The 22,561-nt window shown below is 39.0% G+C and overlaps 1 protein-coding gene across 1 annotated transcript in view; it reads right to left on the bottom strand.

Annotated features, from left to right (window-relative positions):
* Positions 1-22,255, bottom strand: part of SEL1L (SEL1L adaptor subunit of SYVN1 ubiquitin ligase) — a 33,072-nt gene extending 10,817 nt beyond the window's left edge. The window contains exons 1-14 of the mRNA XM_071426686.1: positions 22,064-22,255; positions 14,976-15,013; positions 14,402-14,624; positions 11,058-11,225; positions 10,363-10,468; positions 8,485-8,647; positions 6,973-7,026; positions 6,832-6,891; positions 6,128-6,209; positions 5,670-5,824; positions 4,858-4,914; positions 3,820-3,888; positions 1,230-1,307; positions 11-73 (exon numbers count right to left, since the gene is read on the bottom strand). Of these exons, the coding sequence (XP_071282787.1) occupies positions 11-73; positions 1,230-1,307; positions 3,820-3,888; positions 4,858-4,914; positions 5,670-5,824; positions 6,128-6,209; positions 6,832-6,891; positions 6,973-7,026; positions 8,485-8,647; positions 10,363-10,468; positions 11,058-11,225; positions 14,402-14,624; positions 14,976-15,013; positions 22,064-22,157 (1,410 nt within the window). The 5' untranslated portion in view covers positions 22,158-22,255. The remainder of the gene's footprint in view (positions 1-10; positions 74-1,229; positions 1,308-3,819; positions 3,889-4,857; positions 4,915-5,669; positions 5,825-6,127; positions 6,210-6,831; positions 6,892-6,972; positions 7,027-8,484; positions 8,648-10,362; positions 10,469-11,057; positions 11,226-14,401; positions 14,625-14,975; positions 15,014-22,063) is intronic.
* Between the last annotated feature and the right edge of the window lie 306 nt (positions 22,256-22,561).

Raw genomic sequence — 22,561 nt, 5'->3', positions numbered from 1 at the left:
AAAAGCTTACCACTGGAACACCTCTTCCGTAGAGGTAAGCCATTCCTAATCCACTCTGTCCAACTGGATTACCCTGAAAACATAGAAAAACACTTCTGCAAAGAAAGGCAAAACCTACATCTCTATTTTTCAAATCTGGTATGTCTTGAACATCACGAAAACATACAGTACTCAAGAGAGATTCATTTTTTGCTCCTAGTAATACTTATTTAGGGAGGAAACAGCATTTACAGTAACTTTTATTCAGTAACTACACAGTTGATGAACAGGGAAAAGCTTTCAATATTATTTATGAAAGTTTACTGTGCACTTTTACAGTGTCATACAAAATATAGAACCCATAACCTTAGAAAGATGGGGCATTAATAGTTTACTTACCTTTAGTTTTTCCAACTTCAGGATGTTTTGGGTGCTACAGAAGTTCCCAAAACAACTCCAGGAACTCTAAGAACCCATGTTAAGGGTGAAATGGTGGCTGTCCTGTGGGCTACATTACTAACCACTACCCCTGCAAAAGCAGGCACTATGGCACTACTTCAGTGCCAGGACAGGCAATGGGACACATCAGAAAGTTTCAGTCAATGCAGGGTGAGCACATTGAGAGATCCTCACTTTAGCACAGAGTTGTGGAACAGCATTCAGATTGTGGAATATAAGAACCATGAAGGCAGTTATCTTACAACAGTTCCTTCAGAACTTAATCTATTTTGTTTCACACACTGAACACCTTTCCTGGAGGACTACTCATGCTTTAACTGTACAAACACAACCATAAGAGATAAATCAAAGACAGATACAAGGCATTAACATGATCAAAAAACATCATCCCAAAGAGGAAACAGTCCAATAAGATGAAAGGTATAAAACTATTATATATTTACATAACAGAAGCACTGTAAATTCCTGTGACAAGACAACTTCAAATTAACAAACTAGCACTTCACAGAATTGCAGACTATTTAGGTGGACAGTATTTCATAATTATGAAATAGAGTTAGATGCTGTTCATGACAACTAGACTCCTTATGCTGAACAGAGCTTTATGAAGCACCATAGCCAGAGCTGTTTTTGACATCTTAGGCAAGAAAGATTATGGGCTAATTCATCTGGGACAAAAGCTGGGAATAGGTGTCTACACATGGAAGAGCACATGGAGCATTTGCGCATTTCAACTTAGAGCTAATCAACTCAGTGCACATGCTGTAGTTTCAGCTTATAGGTAATCATACCATATCAGCAGCTTTCTTGAAATACTGAAGGGCTGTTTCATTGCTCTGAGGTACAACATCACTTCCTTCTGAATACATCTGAAAGAGAAAGCCATTACTGAAGAACAGCCAAAGTAGTCAGTTTAGCATGAAGACCATGAAGCATCTTCACTTTACATATTGAGAGGAAGTTACTGTACTAGATTATTCTATCACATTACTGAATAATCATTAAAACTTGTCCAGAAGCAGAAAATATATCTCTCTGCTGTAAAACTCAAGGGGGTTTAACTTTCTAATGGAAAATGAACTGCCCATAAAATAATTTTTTTTCAGGACAATACACTTCATTTTTAATTTCTACTGATGTGCAGTGAAAAACACACAAACAGGTAAAAATCTTGAGACCAGTGGAAATCAAACTGTATAGGCAGTCAAAATACTTTGCAAAAACAAAGCAAAAATTAGTTACTAAACACAGCTCACTTCAACAATAATTAGTGACAAAACAACCAATAGAGAAAGCAGGAACTGCAATCTCTTCTGTCAGGTGCCTTGAACAGCATATTATGCTATTTTTTAGGCTTTAAGGACATTAATTTTGAACCCTCTATTACAATGACAGCCTGAAAAAGATGACCTAGAGCTGGTGCTTATTGTAGCCTAACCTTAGAAGGTACTCAAATGGAGTAATAAGGATTTACCTTCAGACTCCTCACAGGCTGAAGGTAGACTGCAGCCCAGATCTCAGACAAGTGACCTAAATACCCTTCAAAGCAGTAGCGCACTATAATCACTGCCAGCAGCCTGCCAATCATGTTTTAAATTAAAAATCATAGAACAGATTGGGTTAAAGATCATCTAGATCCAACTAGATGGGCAGGTAGCCATTAGACTAGGTTGCTGAGGGCCCAAACCAGCCTGGCCTTGAATACTTCCAGGGATAGGACATCCACAACTTCTCTGGGCAACCTGTTCCACTGCCTCACCACCTTTTGAATAAAGAACTTTGGCTTAACATTTAACCTAAATCTCTCCTCATTTAATTTAAAACTATTCCCCCTTGTCCTATAACTACCTGTTGTGCAAAATGTTGCTCTCCCTCTTTTTTGTAAGACTCCTTAAGTATTGGAAGGTTGCAGTGAGGTCTCCCTGGAGCCTTCTCTTCTCCAGGCTGAAAACCTGCAGCTGTCTCAGCCTGTCTGCACTGGGGAAGTGCTCCATCCCTCTGATCATCTTGATGCTCTGTATTCACTCCAACAGGTCCATGTCTTTCCTGTGCTGAGGACTGCACACCTGGACAAACTACTCCAGGTGGGGTCTCATGAGGGCAGAGCAGAGGGGGAGAATTGCCTCCCTCAGCCTGTTGGCCACTCCTCTTTTGATGCAGGCCAGGATGATGTTTGCCTTTTGGGCTGCAAATGCACACTGCTGGCTCACGTCCAGCTTTTCACCCATGAGATCCCCCAAGTCCTTCATAAGGCTGCTCTCAATAAGTTTATCTCCCAGTCTGCACCCACATTTGTACAGGTGCAGCCCTCCCATTTGCACTTATTGATCTTCACGAGGTTCTCATGGACCCACATCTCAGGTTTGTGCAGGTCCCTTTGGGTGGCCTCCCATCCTTCTGTTGTGTCCCTGCACTGCTCAGCTTGGTGGCATCCGCAAACTTGCTGAGGCTGTTCCTGATCTCACTGTGTGTGCCACTGGTAAAGATATTAGAGAGCACTGGTCCCAGGACAGAGCCCTGAAGGAACCTCCTTGTCACTGGCCTCCACCTGGACATAGAGCCAATAATCACAACTCTCTGGCTATATCCATCCAGCCAATTCCTTATTTCCCAGATACTCCACCCTTCCAATCCATGTCTCTCCAATTTGAAGACAAGGATGTTGTACAGGACCGTGCCAAAGGCCTTACAGAAATCTAGATAGCTGGTATCAGACATTCTTCCCTTGCTGACCACTGTTTTCACTCCATCACAGAAGGCAACCAGATTGGTCAGGTAAGATCTGTCCCTAGACAAAAAAAACCCTTAAATCCGATATAACTGAAACAAAGGCCCACCCTGCACAGAGAGTCAAGCTTTAGTGCAAAGTAAGTACAGGCCTATTGGCATTTCTGACTCAGATGCCTCAATTCTCTACACAGAATGAAACTGGAAGAATTTCCTTCCCATTTCCTTCACAACTTAGTATTTCCTGAGGGCCAAAGTTTCAAAGTTTTGAGAAACCTAGTTTTCCCCCATACATTGTGTGGAAAAGAATAGTTTCCTATTTAGAGTTTTGAATTCCACCACAGAAAAAGGACATTCAAATATTTAATTATTTGTTTAAAAAAAAAAAAAAAACCCAAAACAAAAAAACACCAAAACCCTGGTTCAGGCACTATTAAAAAAACCTCCAAAATCCCAATGGTAAAGGAAAACTTTGACAAGACATAAGTCACTACAACACTCAAATCTTGCAGAAAAATTCAAAATAGGAGCTAAACTGCAATAATTAGATTGCAGAATTCAGGTTTTAGATTGACTGATAGCAGAAAGTAGGAAACATTTTCTGTTTTTCATTGCAAGGCAGTTTTCTTACTTTTGAGAGTATTTGTATCTTACCTTTCCTAGAAAAGCCATAGCATGGGAATTGCCAGCATTAGCTGCTTGATTGAAGTATTCAAATGCTCGCTGTAGAAAAGAAAGCAAGTGTTTTAATCACCATCACTTTGATTTGAGTAACTTTTCTTGCAAATAGAGTAGAGGCAGGTAGATTTGTTTGCCAAGTTACCACATTCTTCTGGGAGTAAAGTTACCAATCTCACCTAATTTAATATATGTGACAGGGTTCTTCACTTATATAATTGCAATATTAAGCAGCAATCCCTCTAACCAGTGTATTCCAAAAACCAGAAGAGGAAAAACCAACAAACTGTAACTGTTACTATGCTATGTTACTAGCTACAAGGGTAAATCTTACTTTCTTATGGTACCATCAAACCCTGCCTAGAATAGGTGAGATTGGCCAATTCCTATTCTACTTTCTGACCACTCACTGTCATCTCTGAACCCTGCTGAAACAGTCATCTGGAAGTATTTTAAATATGATGACTAATAAATAATTACTGTATTGGATTAAATAATCCTCAGGACTACACATCCTTAGCTCTCAGTTTTTCAATACATACTTCAAGATGAGGTTAGCTATTTTAACTTCCATAAGCAAGGTAGCTAGCTTGCCTGACATCTGCAGAAGCTCTATTTTCTATGCACACTTAATATCTTTAGTATTTAAAGTTACAGTGTTTTGTCTACAGAAGCAAAATATTCTTGCAAGCCACAAACTACACTATCATCACTAATGCAGGCCCAGTGCATCATGAAGCTTGTACCACATTTACAAAAGCTCAGCCAGCTCCAGTACTACTTGATAAGGCTTTACTTTTGACATTCTCATTTTTAAGATGGTTAATCTTAAACTAGTTATGTAAAAAAATCAGTTCCATCTTCTAGTCACATAAAGATTTTTATTGAACAAGGCTACTGAAATTGTTACATACCACACAGTGGTACTTAGACACTTTTGCACCACTTTCTCAGTCATATTTTCTCCCCCTCTGCCTAGCATAATATGCATCAAGAGATATAGAGAAAAGGTACCTGATGATTTTGCTCTACTCCTCTTCCCCCATGCAAGTGCAACTGTCCAAGGCCAACCTAAAAAAAATTTTACATTGCATTTACATTACTTTTCCCTTGGGACTTCCTTTTTCTAGCAATACAGATCCAGGAGAGCTAATTACATGCACAAAGATAGACAATATCAGAGTTAAAGATGCCACAAAGTTTGAAGGCATAGATTTGATTCAGTAACTACAGTACAGTCCTACTTTTTCACACTAGCCTAAATGGAAATTTATCCTAGATAGAAGCAACATACTGTCCTAGATGTAAAGTAACAAATGTTCATTTGAATCCTGCCTACCTAAGTCTTAAGTGATACCTGACCATGTTAGCTTGGGACAATTTGCCTTTGTTAGCATCCTCCTCTCCTGGACTGTGTGTAGAAGAGGTCCAGTCTGCAGCATGGACGTGCAGGTGACGCAGAAGTCACCCAAGAGCAGGACCAGTGAGAAATTGAAATCCCTTGTCAAGGCCAGTGTTTTTATCTAGCCTTCCTGCACAACATCTGAAGTTATCCTTGAAAGAGTCTGGCTGGCTTCTAGTGAAAACCAAGATCTCATTTCTAAGATGCTAAAGTTGTTTTCAAAAAAGTTTGCATTTTCTGTCCAAGTTCTACCTTAAACACACTAAAACATAAATCTCTTCACATAAAAACTAAGGGGGAAATAGGAAACAGCTTGATTCTGGATGAAGAGAACACTAAAGCTCCAATGTCTTTCCATATTTCATAAAGCTGTTCCTGTAATTCTTGAAAATGTCTGAATGTCATCAGGTGAACTGAATCTTACCTGTGCTTGTACATCTCCCTTCTCTGCTAAAAACTGGTAATACTGGATCAAGTCTTCTTCTAGCATACCACTTGCCATTCCTGGATTTTCTACTTCATCTGCTAAGCGAATTCGCTGAACCACTGTGCCACCAGTCAAGGAAATGTCACTAGCAACTGAAAAAGAGATTAGATCAATTTTCAGACAGGTTTTTTCAATACAGAAGTTACACCAAAAGTTAGTAAAACCAGATGTCTATAGAGCTTCAAGCTGTTACTCAAGAGAGAATTATTTTGATACCCTCCACGACATTTCAATACAGATAAAAATAGCATATCCTAATGCAGAGCCATAACTTGTTTAATATCAGAAATTCTCTATTTATACTATTAGCTTTGGAAAGACTTTAGTATCTTCCAGTTGAATGATGAAGAAGGACAGAGAAGGTCAAGAATGTTACCCTAGTAAAAAGTTGTTACCGTGATTAGCTACAAGTCGGTAGTGAGTGAGAGCAGATTCACAGCTCTGAAGGACTCCTATCCCAGCCCAGTACCGGTAACCCTGGAAAGGAAATGACATAAAAATGGGACTATCAATTACTTGAGAATATACTGCTTGCAATGTTACAAACTTCTTTCACATTACTTGATCAAGATTTGACAAGACAACAGGCTGGAAAAAAGCCATGAGTCCTTGGTAGCTACATAAAAAAAACAATGACTGACACTATTAAAGGTTAAACATGGCCAGTATAGTTCAGATATTACTCAAGAAAAAGCAAATAAGTAGAAAGATGCTTATGGGTGAACCTGTTAAGCCTTTTATTTACATATTGCACTTGATCTTAAATCTCACAATAATGATTAAAACAGCATTTTCTGTAATGATCTCTTTCATAGTTCTCATTTGATTATAAAAATTTTAAGTCTGATAATTCGGATTTAAGTCAAGAGATCTAAACATCCAAATTCCATCTAAATTCATAGTGGTGCATAGCTTAAAATGAGCAGACTCATCCTTGAATTAAAAATGAATAATGGGGAAGATACTACTGCACACTCAATGCATGCAAAATGATGTAGTATTTGGACAGGGTATTCATATGAAAGGAAATCATAACACTGAAAATGTAGAAGTACAAAAACACTCTTGCATGTTTAAAGTTTTTAACCATGTTACTTACCAAGATCATATGAGCGATCAGATTTCCTCCTAGAGCTCCAAAAGTGTAATACACCAGGGCCTTAAAACAAAAATCACTGGTTATTTAACATCAGTCCCCAAGAGAAAACACGAGACCACACACTGAAAATTCCTAAATTACCTTAGCTTGACTCGAATTGACTCCTAGGCCAGATGCATATAGAAATCCAAGTGCCTAGAAATACAAAAGCACACCTTTTGAAAAACCACAGATCAATTCTCCTGGAATACATGGGCATAGAGATTCAATGCTGCAAAGAGTATGCCAAGCTCTACCTTCAGTTTGGTGCTGCCTATATGTATGCTCTTCCCTGCCCCTTCCCAAGTTTCAAAATCATTCAGTTGCTTAGGATGCTAACATAAATTAGTGTTTCACCAGAATTCAGACAAGTGAATGAAATGCAAGGAGGAAACTTTTCAGAATATCAAGTGTAGATCCAAAGGTCCCAAAAAGTGAAAGTATCCCAGTTTAAAGACCCTCAAGAGAAGCTAAGCAGTATCTGTCAGGTTATTCATGTACCCAGTTTGCCTCAGACACCAATGTAAACATCTGTGAACCACAGCCTTGCATAGAAGACTTGTACTGTTTGATTCACAGATCTTATGAATCCACAGGTTTGCATCTGCTCTGCCACTGGTTACTTGCAACTATAAATATAAACAATCAGAATGCTCTGAGCTATTTATCTGATGTTCTTTCAGAAGTTATTTTTGTTCTTAAGATTTACATAGTTATTGCTCTACCTATCACACCTGTTACAGCTGGTAGCTCAGAATAGAAACCAGTAGCACAGAAGCTGGTGTATAAGTAAAGATGTCTATATTTCAGTGTTCTAAGACTATTCTAGGCAATCTGAAAGCATACACAAAAATTATCTCATGCAGACAGTATTGAATTTTAGATGAATAAAAGTCAAGTTCATCACTGAGAGACAAAGTCTGTAGAGAAAACATGCTCCTACTTTCTATGGTAAATGGGTACTCCACCATTAAACAGGGAACAGCTGTAGATTTGGTAGCCAAAGAGAAGAGAAAGTTAATAGCTCCTTAAGAAGCTGACATTTCCAAAACAAGTGATAACTAAACAAGAAGTATATGCAGGTATGGGATATTAAAATCATTAACACTCATATTTTATGACATTTTGTAACAGTAAGCACGAATAATTCTGTGTTCAAAGCCACAGGGACAAAGCAAGTCCCAATCCATTAAATACATGTCAGGTTTCCTAAGAGTTTTTATTTCCTAGATTATAAACTGGTGTCATCTCAGATAAAACTGCAAATGAAAAGTCACAACATTGCACAAAAAACCACATAAAAAGTACACAGTTTCAGAAGGTTTGTTGGCTGGAGTCACCTATATATACACCTGGTTTTTTGACTTATACATCCCATGTTGTCAGTCATATAACAGGGGAAAAAAATTTAAAAGACCAGCACCATCTCATATTACTAGTAGTTAAACATTTTAAAACTCAAACAGAAGATGTGTTTGTGCTTACTTTGAGGGTACAGGTGCCATCTATAAAAGCACCCTAGAGGAAGTACCATCTAAAACACTGTATTTATAGATTATATTATTTCATTTATTAACCTATAGAAGCATCTCTAGGATCTAAGGATATACATACCATTTGTCCTTTAGGAGAACCTTCTTCCGTTAGTTTTTCAAATAGTTCTTTTGATGACTGGATGTTCTGCTTCAGGTAATCCCCAAACAACAAAGCATAAGACACTTTCTCCATGGCCTTGGTATGATTCATGTCAGCTGCTTTCAGAAGATACTGATATGCTCTTAAGAGAAAACAATTTCTTTGTCAACTTGAAGCAATGTAGCAAATTCCATTTATAAACCTGAAGATTCTGGAGAGGGTTTTGTTCCTCTGTTTTAGCCTTTATTTTCCAAAAATGCATCTACCTACAATCATTTGTTCCAGCTACAAATCATCAACGTAAGCAACAACACATGATTTAGTTAATGGACAAGCTGAATTTTAATGTTTGCCCTACTCCATAAGCAAAGCAGTATGCATTTCCTCTCCTCTAAGACATACAAGAAATGTAAGCTCAAATGATCATATTTTTGTAGCAACAATTTTTAGTTCTGTACTAGGTGTCCAGTAGAACCACTCCTGTAACAGTCTCGTATATCACAGTAAAGAGAAGCAGCCTGAAAAAGACAATGTATTCTCTACAATCTGAGTACAAAACCACTCCAGTGAAAACACCAAGCCTTGGGCCCAAGACAACAGCATATGTGATCAATTTTGTGCTGAAAAAGTCATGCTAACAAACAGGGGGACCTCTGGATACTCCTCTTGCTATTTCACTCAGAACTGGTAGCCCTTCAAAGCAATTTCACAGCAATTAAAAACCTCCTAACTTTACACAGGGTTACACAGTATCAAGCAAGCCTGCTTCAGCTTAGCCTCAGGGACCCTTGAGAGCACTCCAAGATTTTCATTTACCTCTCCTCCTTTCAATACTCAGGCATGTTCTTGTTCTTTAGGACAGACTGAGGCATACCTGGTTCCTCACAGAAGTTCATCTTCTAAGAAAGTGTAAGGTATACAAGAGAACTAACACCTAATATTGTTTTAGAATTCTTACACTATTTTATACTAAAAATATTACTCAGAATCCAACAGATATTGCCTCTCTTTGTCTTTGCCAAGGTGCAGACAACTTTAGATGTTCCTCACTTTCCCTGACAAAGTAGAAATACACTCCCTTATTTCCAAAAATGAATCTAGAATAGTTATAGTCCTCACATATTAATCAGCAGAAGTCACCACTTATTGAGGAAGTTGTCAACCTGAACAGGAGGAAGATCTAAATTAACATAGCAATTCTAAATTACAGTGGTAAGTCCACGGCTATTTAATCAGTAATTGGATGCCTTCAGAAAATAAAGTAGAATGAACAGAACATTAATTTCTAATGTTTTTATTTGTCTACAAGCATTACCCTCTTCTAAGAAAATGAATTATTAGAATTATAATGATTTGTTAATTTTAAGTTTAATACTATTTTTATGGTGACTAAAACCATAGAAAGCAGGAGAAAAAACAGAGCAGGACAAGAAATGCCAATTTTTCCCCACATCATCTTTGAAGCAGAATGAGAGCCAGACTGCAAGAAGCATGTGAAAAGGGCAATTATCTCATATCATGTTCTCAGTTTCTTTCCTGGCCAGTTGCCATGTATAAATTGGAGCTAGAGAACTGCAGCATCACCTTGCATTAAGTCAATGTTTTGATGACACCCACTCTTCAGAAATTAATCTTACACAATTTTTACTGCATTCAAAGGAATGCAGGCATAGTTGTTTTTTTTTTTTTTCTAAATACCCTGTATTTACTATCTATCTTCTATCACTGCATGGTTTGATGGTGAGTCCAATAAAGCTCAAAATCTCACGACAGCTCACTCAAGTTCTTTTTGAGTTAAGCAAAAGTGACCAGCCATATCATCCTTCTCCTGTGGGGGGGCAGATGAGGTATACTTACACTTTCTTCTGAGCCTTTTTACTACTTTCATTAAGGATTTTCATTCCAATCTGATATACATCCTCAGCTTCTTGCATCTGCCTTCTCTTATTAGACTGCTCTTCAGCTAAAAAAAAAAAAAAAGTGTACATTAAGAGCTCAAATTATACCACTGAAGACTGTCCTCTCAAAATTCCTATTCATTCTAAAGGGTAAGAACAGCCAGAAACTTGCTTTTGAAGACCAATAAACAAAGTGATTACAAAAGGCTGTCTAATGGATGTGTTTGATATATTAACAGATGATTTCTTCTTGTGTGATGTCTCATGTATAAGTTTGCTGATAAAATGTTCTTTTTATTCCTTGCTCAAAAGCAAGCTGTGCAGGTTCCTCCTTCAGAAGGACATTTCCTAGAGAAGGGGTGCCTTTCTGTAACAAATCAGTAAGTATAATGGACAATACTGTCAAAGCCCTATCCCGCTACAGCCTCAGAAATAATTTTATAGATGCCTTCATTGCATGATTTCCAAATCAGGTCTGGGAACTGGCATTTGTTAAAACTTCTTCATCATGACAACTTTGCCTTTATAACTTCTTGTTTATTATGGTATGAAGTGGCCAGAGACTTCTACATCCTGAAATCAAGAGCATTAAGAGGACTGAAAGTACAAGCCTAAAAAAGCATTCCTTGAACAAGAAGCCAAAAGGTCGCTTACATTCACAGAAGCCCCACTTTTGATCTTTCTTGTAATCATAGGTTGTTGCACACCACAGCCTGCCATCTTCCCTCCCATCCGCAGTGCACTCTGCATATTCCTTCTCCATAAACAGAAATGGAAAGTGGCAAGGTTCACCATCTGCAGTGCCTCCAATAGCTGTCAAAACTGAAAAGACATACCCAGCAATTACTCTCCTTTATTCCCAAATTTAAATCATATGTTACAAACAGAAAAGTGCTCCTATGTTGTTTTTAGGCACAATCACGACAGAACACCACACATGGCAAAATGCTATATTGAAAGTAGTGGAGTAACAGCAGGGAGTACACTCGAACACACAACTATATGAAAAGATTTAAGTGAAATCAGTATGATGTAGATGAAAGGATTCTCATCACTATGAGTTTGGTAGTTTTCTACTCTTGAAAATACTAAGATTAAAATCATTATTTCATTTTGCCAATATATTTAGTTGCTTTCAAAATGGTTTTGAACAGCACAATGTATCATTTCTCATGCACTAAAACTTCAAATGTTACTGATTCCAATATCACAATATTTTTAAATAAAATCAATCTTCTATGAAGACTAAGAATTCTCTCCGTAGGTTTTGAAGATGGAATTATTTCAGTTAGACTTTTATAAAAGCTTTCCTCTTTCACTTAGCTAAATCCAACAGTTGGGTTCAGCTTAATTTGAAAACATTTGCAAAATCATGCAATTGACAATGTCAATTATAGAGGTTTTTCAAGTTAACTCTGTAATTTTTGTAGTTACAGAGAAAATCAGTTCTTTGTTTGAGGGTTTATAATTGAAAGGTCTAAAGACTATACTAATTTAAATATTTTATGTTGATTTTTTGAAGCAAAAGAAAGTCTTCAGGTATAGCTGGACCTGTTCAAACTGCTCTTTGTAACTGGATGCCCTGACACAGGTTCCACCACATCACTCCAAGTTAATTACATCACAAGAGAGAAATTGTTATTTTCAGTAACTGCACTCAAAAATCATGTGTTAATATGCAATTAGCCCAAAATAATTTCAGACATTTGTTGCCTACAAAGTAATATACGAGCTCCTACTAAGGGTTCATGTAACTACAACTTATGGGACCTCTAACCACTGTCATTTGAACAAGCTCCAAGTCCAGGAGCACTCCTTGAGAACTCCTGGTTTTATTTGTACTGTTTTGTACCTTGTCTCCCCTGTGGAAAGCAGTTTTACAGAGGCTCTGCAGAGGAGATGTAGCTGCATACTAAAGTTATGAAATTACTCTGCCCCAATGCTCCCCTCTTTGCATTTTTTAAATTCTAAATTCAAGCATAATGCTGTTTTTGTTCCCAAATAGTAAGAGAGACTAATCCCAAGAGCAACACAGCAATGCAATCACAGGTTAATGTTCACAACAGTTATTTATATACTTAGACATTGATAAATACTAAGTGAGGCAAACAATTTACCCAGAGGATAAATTAGTTTTTGTCAATCCAAATGCTCCAGAAGCAATTTCCCTCTTTACTATCTCTGAATAAAATACGTGGTATTTAATTATATTTGTCCTAATTTACATATGTCTTGTTTCATACTTTAAGCTGCAGGAAACCCAATTATAGATTACTTATAAGTACTGGCAATATTAATGTAAGATTCTTCCAAATAAGGAAAGTAAGTGCAACAGGAATTGCCAGCTCTTTATCAACTTGTGAGCAATTTTCAGCAAAAACTGTTAGTATGGAACTTCAGTGTTATAAAACCCTAAAACACAACATATCAATAACTAAAGAAATATAGTTCTCTTTACACACAATCTCATCACTCATCAGAAGAGAGCAGGATAACTTTCTTAGAAACTTAAAACCTTTACTAGCACTAATTCTAAAGAAGTGACTTTTTTGTTCTATATCCTATAAAACATGGAAATTTTCAGGATATACTTTTGTTCCATGCAGTGTTGTGACCATACACAGTAGCTAAACTGTTTTTAGAAAAGCTTTTATGTCCCTCAATGCAGTCCTGTCACCAGTAGCTCATCTGGAGGTGTAACATCTGTACCTCAGATAGATGCTCAGTTAAAGCATCTGTAAAGCTGTCCTTTAGCACTCCTCTCTCCTAACAGAAAACATACACTTTTCTTTTAGAATTGCTTTTTTAAATGAAAAATCCCTCAATCCACACTGCTTATTTAATTCCTAAGATGTTCCAAGAACTGTGCAAGACTTAAACTTATGGTTTTTGAAAGTCACTTGTAGTATGTTGATAGGTAGTTAAAAACCTTAGTTCTGAGGAGCCAGTCAGTTGGATATATTTTTCTATGAGATTAAAAGTATCTCAAAGTTTACTTTTGAAATAGACTGCACTGACTAAATATGGTGCTTACCTCACTGTTTTGTGGCAGAAAGATATTTAGTGGATTTTACATACTTTTTTCCTGTACAACACAGCATCAAACAACAACACAGCAATGGTTAAGCCTATTACTGAGTTTCCACAAACTGATATTAGCTCTGCTCTAATAAGGAAACAGCTTAGAAAACACTCAGTCATTCCATGATAGAGCTCATTTAATAGCTCCTGCTTTCTTTTGACATTTCAGTATGAGTGAGAAGACAAGTATCATTAGTACAACATAACTGTATTTTTCAGTAATATTGAAGATTTACTTTTTATGGACAAGTAAAAAGGAAAAGTCTGCTGCATAGGTTAAGGTACGCAACTGTGCCATCTTGTTATTACCAACTACTATCTGCAAATCAAAAAATCATAAAATTATGTAATAAAAAAGCCATATATATCCTGGATATTCTGGCCCAAGACATAAGGTATTATCTATATTGACAAACTTCCTGAAGTTTACATGCAGTTCAGATGCTGCCCTGAGGCTCTCAATGCTGTTCCAGGAAGCTTGTCTTTACATTACTATTTGTTCCTTTTTTGTCAACTGACTCACCAGGCAAACAGCCATGGGATTGAAAAAAGACTGATGCAAATTTCTCTTTGTATTGCTGGTACATACAGAGCACAGAACCTGTAATTGACTTCTATTTGCGAAATCAGGGCCTTCTCTGGTTAAAGCTGGTTAAAGCTTTCCAGCTTTAAGACATAAGAAAAATAGAAAATTCTTTCAAATGCATCTGAAAATAACTATTCATTTCAATTACAGTACCTTTCAAATATTTTGATGCTATTTCTAATGAAAAAGGCAGCAATTACCACTCCATTGCAGAAAGGTTAAGACACTTGTTATTTCATATGTTTAAAATTACTGTTTGTGTTCACCCACATGCTGGAGTTACTCAGACTCATCTATGCTGCCACTTGTTCAAAAGTCTGTAAGCAGTTACCTGGACTCTGTATTTCTGCTTCTTCCAAATCCTTATTTAATAGATTTGACATTTCTAGAGAGTTCAACTCTTCCAGTGAATTCTCTTTTTCCTCTTCTTGACTGTGAAAGCTCTCTTCATTCTCTGATTGAGAGTCTGATTTCCCAGATTCAAGGAAGATCTGACCTGCGACCACTCGAGTTCCTGTGGAATGATCCTTTACCTGGTCCTCTGCAGATAAAGTCTGAAGGAAAGCAGCCACATAATTCAGAAGATTAGAAAGAAGCAGCAGCTGGCTTAAAATCCATTTAAAAACTTCTTAAAAGATACAGTTAATTAATTAAACAGTCAAATCAAAAGTAAGCTGAGCTACCTCTATCAGTTCTCACTGCCTGTATCCCTTTCAGGTCTTTGAAAAAAAAAATGTTTCAAACTTGTAACTCAGTATTAATTTCTCTGATGCACAGAAAAAATTAGTGAGACAGCAAGAGCTACAGAAAAACTTAAAACCTAAAATCAAATTATTGTTCTGAATTTCAGTCCTTTGCTCTCATTCCACAGGTAAATCAGAATGACTAGAAACTTATCTCCTCACCTTCGACTCCAGTGATTCATCTTGATTTCCTTCTTCATCTAGAAGAGACATTCTTAGTCAGTAAAATGCTTTTCCATGAGTAACTATCTCAAAAATAAAAGCTTTATTTACAATACTGTACTATAGTTCTGAAATATTCTAGTGTACTACTAAGTTGACTAATACACTTCAGAAAAACTTTATAACTGTGACGAGGAGGAATCAAATGTTTCAGAGGCGATTCTCTTCCTTAAATTATGCAAACATAACACTGTGTTCCATAGTGAAAAAAGTGTGGTTTTTCTAAACCCAAGTCATAGTCATTCCAAACCCAAGAACTGAATGGTTCAAGTCCAAGTAAACTAAGGTGTTCATCAAGTGAAAAAGGCCTGTGGAACATAAGGTTTTTAGTCACCAAATCAGCCTTAGTACCAACAGCTTCAGTAGTGACCAGAAAGCTGTATTCATACCCTCATGCTTATAATTAAACATTGTCCTTTTTAGAATGCCAATTCATTCTGCCTGACCCGCATACTCAAACCTTTATATAGAGGTTTCTCTTCAAAACTGTGAGGAATTAGTTTGTCTTTAAGATATTCTTCAAGAGATGCAAGTCTTGTTTAAATGTCATCTTTCTTGTCTAAAAGCCATATGATATTTGATTGAAAAGACTGGAAGGGAAAGAAATGATAAACAAGAAAGGCTATTAGGTAGACATTAAAGGAATACATGTGAAAAGGTGAAGATAATTAGAAAAGCTTATTTATGACAGCTTTATCATTGTTTTTCTGAATTTTTTCTGCAGCAATTGTTCTGCTCCTTTAACTAAAATGGGCTTCAAACAACTTGGTCTGTGCTATGATTTTGATGGGAAGCCTCTAACATTAACATCACTGAGATGTGACTGTTCCGAGTCATCAGTGTCTGATACCACCTCATTGCAGCAAACAAATCTCCCTACATTTGAAACAAGATGCCACAGGCCTCCCTCTCTCTGGTACACATCCCATATTAAAATAAAAGCTCAAAACAAAGAGACCACTTAGCAAAGCTGCCACTAACTCCTCCTAGCCTTAGAAATCCTCCGTTTTGAGGCTCTGGGGTACACAATGCCCTGTAGCAGTGGCAAAGCAAAAATGGGCTGGAGACCTGCACTGTGACTGGAAAAGGTGTCTAAACTGATAGAAACTAATACCCAGTACGTTTAGTATGTTACAGTTAGCCATGAAAGGCTACCTGCACAAACACTTCCAACAGTTTATAGAACTCTGCTGACTCCTGCAAGCACTTAGCAGCAAACAAAACTTGCACAATTTTCATTCTCGTGCAAGTAAAGTGCCTTACCAGAGATACACCATCTCTGAAGCAACAAATTCTAAACATGACACCTCCTCGGGTCATGTTTCAAAGCCTACTACTATAACCCTTGCAATGAAAGGGTTAATCTTGGAAATTGCTTTCTGGAATCTAGATTCCATATTGTTACTTGAAGTACAACCTTTGGTTGGAACAAGTGAAAAGATGAGGGAGAATTCAACTTTAAGCAGCAACAGTGTAACAGAAATTAAGAAAAAATGGGAAGACTTGTAAGTGAAGCTGCAAAACTGTGGTGATGAGATGAGTACAACTGAGACATATAAATAACAGCCTGTTGAGGATGGTGAAGAGGACGTAAAGCTCAAAGAGTTTGAGTGCCAGCAGTCAGGGAATTAAAAAGGATCGAGAACAGTTGATGTGGGTAAGCAGCTGTACTCTACAGGTCTGAAAATGAAAATGTGTAGAACACTTCAGGAAAACTTGTGGAGACAGCAGAGCACTCCAGATCAAACACACCCTGCAAGGAGCAATCAAGATAGCATAAGAACAAACCCCAATTTGGAAAAAAAAAAAAACCACTATGAGGCATAAGGAAAAACAAGGCTAGCTGCATTTTTGGCAGAGACCTCAGGGCTTAGCAGCTTGAGGAACCAAACAGGTAAGGGTGATTGTGATAAATCATAAGAAGTTCTGCCACTGAACTTTGACACTCCAGATCATGATATGACGATTGGTCTTTAAATTCAGCAAAAGTACACATACATTTAGGATACTTGGTGGTGTTTCTATTTTGAAATTATGAATGAAGTTATCATTTACCATGTTTCCCACATATCACATTCTATTATCCTAAATAATTTTGACCTAGACCAAACACTACCTTCAAACATCAGAGCTTGTCACGATATCCAGACATGCTTCTGGAGAGCAAGAAAACTAAGGGTAACCTACCCAGTAGCTTGTATGCTCCTTCTAATATATACAAAGCACTCAAAAAGTACCTGTTATTGCAGTAGGAAACATCATGTTTGGTTTTTTTTGAACAGCTACACCAGCTAGGCTGATTGTTTTTGTCTGTACAAAACCAGCCTATATGCCTGACAGCACTAGAGCTTTCTAACATTTCAGAAAAGGCCTCACTAACTGATTTCAATCTGTGGTGGTAGGTTCACTTTACGTCAAAAGACCACACAAAAATAAATATAAATAGGTTATACTGTCTATGCACACATATAAAACAACAATTTTACTAAACCTTTTGCATATGAAGTTGCAATAAACTCAAAGTCAAGAGACACGTGAGCAACATCAGGTAGAGCTCACTAAGTGTTTGCTCTTTCTTCTTTGAAAGTAAATAAAACTATTTCCATTCTATTGCATGATTTAAATTTTCTCTGAAGAAACCAGCTTTGTTACTGAGAAGTTGTAGTTGAACGATTGTTTTCAAACGGTGGTTCCAAAAGGCACTAAAGCAAAACCAAAATATTAATTTTTCTTAGCTTTGAGACTTTTTCTAAGGTAGGCAGATGAGGTTGCAGAGATAATGAAGAGCATGACTAAAGGAGGGATCACTTACAGCCTTGTTGTTCCACAGAACTGCTGACTAACATGCACCCACTTACAGAAGTGTGTTTACTCCTATGAAACTGTTAAAACTATTCTGAAAGTGTTAATGAAAGGTCCATGAAAGGTCACAGCTGGGCCCAAGAACAGTTTATTAGTCAAGGCTGAGCTATTGAACGAAGTCACAGATGTTATGTTTATGCACCTGTTTCAGAGATTAAAGCTGATAGTTTAGCTTGTTTTTCCACCTTCAATTATAAAAAGTAACTTAGTTTTTTTTTTTTATTATTATCATTTGGATCTGTTACCAAGGCTGTCTAATTCCATAAACCTCCTCTAAAAAGGCCAAGTGGAAATTAATCTCACAATTTGTAAAACAAGTTAGGGAGTAAAATGATCTATTAAAAGGAAAAGGTAGGCAAAAATACCTGTGGCTCAAGTGGGCAGTTGACAATGTTGTACAGAATGCTTCCCTTATAAACAGTGATGAGCTGTAGACATTGCTGGGTGCTCTCACATCCAGCTAGGACTTTAAAACACTTCATAGAACCAAAATCTTTTTTCCACCATCCACCAGCTCATATAGAACTAAAATCAGCCTTAAGAAGTACTAATTTTTCCTCAATTAGAAAGGCCAGTGTTCAAGTATGCTATGTAAATAAAGGAAAAGTACTCTGGCAGGCTATGCTAGAGAAAAAGATCCTACCATATGCTGGATAAAGCACCTACCATTTTGTGGGAATTACTGTTTTCAAGAGAGCACTAAGGAGAGAAGGGTAGAAACCAGAAGAGCTATGCAGTGTGATTCAGCAATAACGTCATTAGCTTCAGGGAGTTCAACAGTTCCAAGGTTTTGCTGTACTAGAAGAACAGATAACTAACATCCCATAAACCTAAAGGGCTGTTACTACCAGACAAGAAATACCACGAGTTTCAACGCTACAACGGTCACCCACACTCAGGAAGTAGCCAAAAATTCAGTAAGCGAAGCAGTCTCCCCCAGCTCTGATGAATCCCTAAATGATTACTGTTCTAAGTTTCCTTCTAATTTTTGCCAAGCTCTTCAAGCCTCAAATACTGTGACAACAAAGCAGCTAGTGGGCTTCTGCTGAGAGCAGGGATCTCCCAAGTGGTGTGCTCACCTCAGGGAGGATGCTAGCCAACCCACTGGGGCTGCAGGAATAACATACATATCAGACTGTTAATACATAAAACTTTCCTTAATACAGCAGTCATTCCACCTGTATTTCATTCTTCTTTTATTTGTGTTTTTGTGCATGTCTTATGACACATAATAGGTTAGGACAAGAGTATATGAACGTTTAACTTACAAAAAAATACATGCAAAATGCATGCTCAAAAATCTGTCTCCAGAGAGGGGTGCATGAACAGAAATGGTTTGGCAGTGACTGCTTTAGAGCACCCGTGAGAGATTTTCTGTAGTATTTCTGGCAATTTCTTTCAATGTTGTTTTTGTGCAAGGACTAGATAGACATTGAAAGAGAAAGCAAATTCTGTTTATCCAGTTCTTGCAGGAAAGAAGGAAATCTAAAGGAAAAAATTACCTCAAACTGCTTCTCATCAATTTTTTCGACTGATATATTCAGCATTGAAACAGACTCAATAGCATAGATGCTATTCCCATCTCAATAGTATAGATGCTATTCCCATTAAAACATGCAGTGAGTTAAGTAAAATCCTTAAGTGGCACCTATTCAACAAGAATAGTTCCCAAGTATCCTTGGCAGCAAGTAAATTGTTCCCAGTTACAATCTGTGCAACATATTCATTTTAGTTCAACTAGAAGATTGAGATATAGGTCAGCCCTCACCCTGAATAAAAATCTTTTTTCCAGTGTCCTTGCAATTGCTGGCTAACTAGTTACAGAACTTACTCTCCACGAGTTCCTCAGTAGCAACTGAGATTCCCAACCAGGCAACAAGGCAAAGAGTTAAGGGAATATTTTTCTATCAGGTAAGTAAAAACAGAAAGGTGAGGGAAAACCACTGAGCTCTGTCTTATGAAAGATGAAAGACCAGGTACTGAAGTTCCCTACAGGTATATGAGGGCGCTCATTTGTCCCACCAATCTGTGGGACAGCATAAAAACATCTGCCTATTGCTGAACTTAGCCATGGAACACGTAGGACTCAGAGGAAGCATCACTTCCTCTCTTCAGGCAGAATGAGGACATTTTTACCCCTTAGTTAGTGAACAAGAGGAAACAATCTCACTAATCAAATAATACCAGCAATCACAAAAAAAGAGGATTTTTTCCATGTCCTTAATGAGTGATCAGCAGGGGAAGGCCATCACTCCTGCAGTGACCAGAAGACGGCCAGTTTCATCTGGAGAATGCACACATGCTTAGCATTTTTTAGCTACTTTTGCCAGTGCTTCTTAATGTCTTTCCTCAGTCTCTATTTTAAATGCCTTTATAATCTGCAGCAATATGATGTTTAAAAAAATACAGTGCCCCTTCCCTTAGGCTTGAATTTTCTTGCATTCAACTTAAGTTTTCAATAAATTGATTTAAACAAAGTTTATTACAATAGAGTTATATTTAAAACACTCAAGTTAAATTTAAAATATTCACTACTAAAAAAAGTCCTCATTAAAACCTCTTCCTAAAGTTAGGAAATGTCATACTTGGACCATTTTTACTCTTTCTTCTTAAAACCCCTCCCACAATACTCACATCCCAGATGACTCTTTCCAGAGCAGACATCAGAAACAATTACAGACATTCAAGGAAGCATTTATTACACAGTCCCAAACTTATACTCTAAGACAGAAAGTCACACTGCTACTGTGGGAAATCAAAGCATGAAATGAGGACAACTTTCAGAACGATTCTTGTCAAAAACTGGGCAAGAAATGTATTCCTCTCACAGCTTTCTGCCAAATTATGGACTCTCAACATCCTCTCCTAATTAACTGTGGACATCAGTAAACAGTCTGCCATCACAGCAGCAATTTTAGTTTGTAAACAGCTCCTAAGCCTACATTCATGTACTGTGCTTTCTATGGCTTATTAATTGTATTAGCTCAATTGAATCTAAACATTTTGTTTACACAAGCTGAATTAAACTATCAGAACTTCATGCCCACAAATCAACTTTGTGATAGTTGACTAACAGTCAAGGTGGGAGAGCTGCATGGTAGCACAGCCACTGATGCACACCCCTGCCTAGCCCTTATCACCTAACTTCCACGTTAGCATATAGTTCAAAAGTTTGGCTGCATCTCTCTGGTTTCACAGAACTTGTGTGTGTATTCTTTCCATAACTTCCAAAGTGCCCTGCTGGCTTATAAAGCAACCTACAAAGCTCATATAATCCAGTAATATTACTTTAAAGTTCAACTTTCTACTGCATACAGGAAAATGAACCCCGAAGTACTGAACTTACCTCTAGCGAAAAGGTTAAGTTACTTTCCTGGAACAGTGTAAAAGCAAATCCCCAGTAGCACCGCATATGGCTGTCGTTAAGGTAGTGGCTTCTGGCTTTAAAAATAAATGCACTGCACATCCCCCCACTAGCCCATGGTGGAAAGAAGGGTGTGGGAGGTAGAAACCCCAGGAAAGGAAGTAGATGACAACACATGAGAATCTGACAAAAGACAAAACCCGAGCTGCATAACAATAAAACAGAGACGGGAAAAAAAATATTACGGGGACATAAAACAGGACGCATAAATGTTCTCTACGTATCGAGGTGAGAAAACCGCTCTAATAAGGCTGAAATCAGCATTATCAGCGCCTCGGGGAGAAAATGCGTTCTAGGGAGGAAAAACGCCCCATTTCGGTTCTAAGCAGTACAAGCACTAAGAAGTGGGCTCCTAACGAGCTGCTAAAAGGCAGGCACCGCACTGAGCAATGCGTCCACCCTTACCAGGCCTACGGAGCAGCGCCGGTGAGGCCGAGCCCAAGCCAGCCCGGTCCCGGCACCCGCGGCCCCGCAGGTGACAGGAGCCCCGCGCCCCCCCGCTCTGCTCCGCTCCGCCGCCTCAGCGCCCCGGCGAGGTCGGCGCTGCCCCCACGCAGCCCAAAGCCCCGGCGAGAGCACCGGGTCACCGCCCCCGCTGTCGCCGCCTCCGCTACCCGGTGCGGGCGTCAGGACCCGCACAGACACCTCTGCGCCCCCCTCCCCGGCCGCAGGCCCCGGGGGGCAATGCCGCCGCAGCGCTCGGGCCCAGGGGGGCGTAGGGAGGCGGGGCCGCGGTACTCACCGGCCGCGGGAAGCGCTCCGACCGTGGGCAGCGCTCCGGCCGACAGCGCGGCCAGGCACAGCAGCAGGGCCACCCAGCGCGCCCGCCGCCCCATCCCGCTGGGCTCTGAGGGGCCGCGCCGAGCGCCCCCGACTCCGGCTCTCTCGCCCCGCCCAGCGCTCCGCCGCCACCAATCAGCGGCCGCGCTGACGGCCGACTACGGGCCGCTGGCAGCAGCACACGCAACCCCGGGGAACGGCCGGCTCTACATGGCCCGCTCCGATTGGCTCGGCGGGGGCCCAGCTCGCCCGCCACGCCCTCCCGTTAGCAAATAGCGCTGCACGTGTCTCCGCGAGGGCCGCTGCGCCAGCGGTTCCTTCCGAAACGGCGCCTTCCCATTGGCTCGTGCGCCGTTCCTACAGCACCCACAGTTCCTTGCGAGGGCCGCGGCGCCGCCTGGGAGCGTGTGCGCCTGGGGGCCGCGGCGGGGCAGAGACTACGTCACCCACAACCCCCCGC

Source organism: Agelaius tricolor, unplaced genomic scaffold (genome assembly GCF_023055355.1).
Source record: "Agelaius tricolor isolate 1412-34295 unplaced genomic scaffold, bAgeTri1.0.p SCAF_5, whole genome shotgun sequence".
NCBI lineage: Eukaryota > Metazoa > Chordata > Aves > Passeriformes > Icteridae > Agelaius > Agelaius tricolor.
The sequence above is the reverse complement of the archived record's forward strand: the minus strand, read 5'-3'. Positions and strand labels throughout refer to the sequence as shown.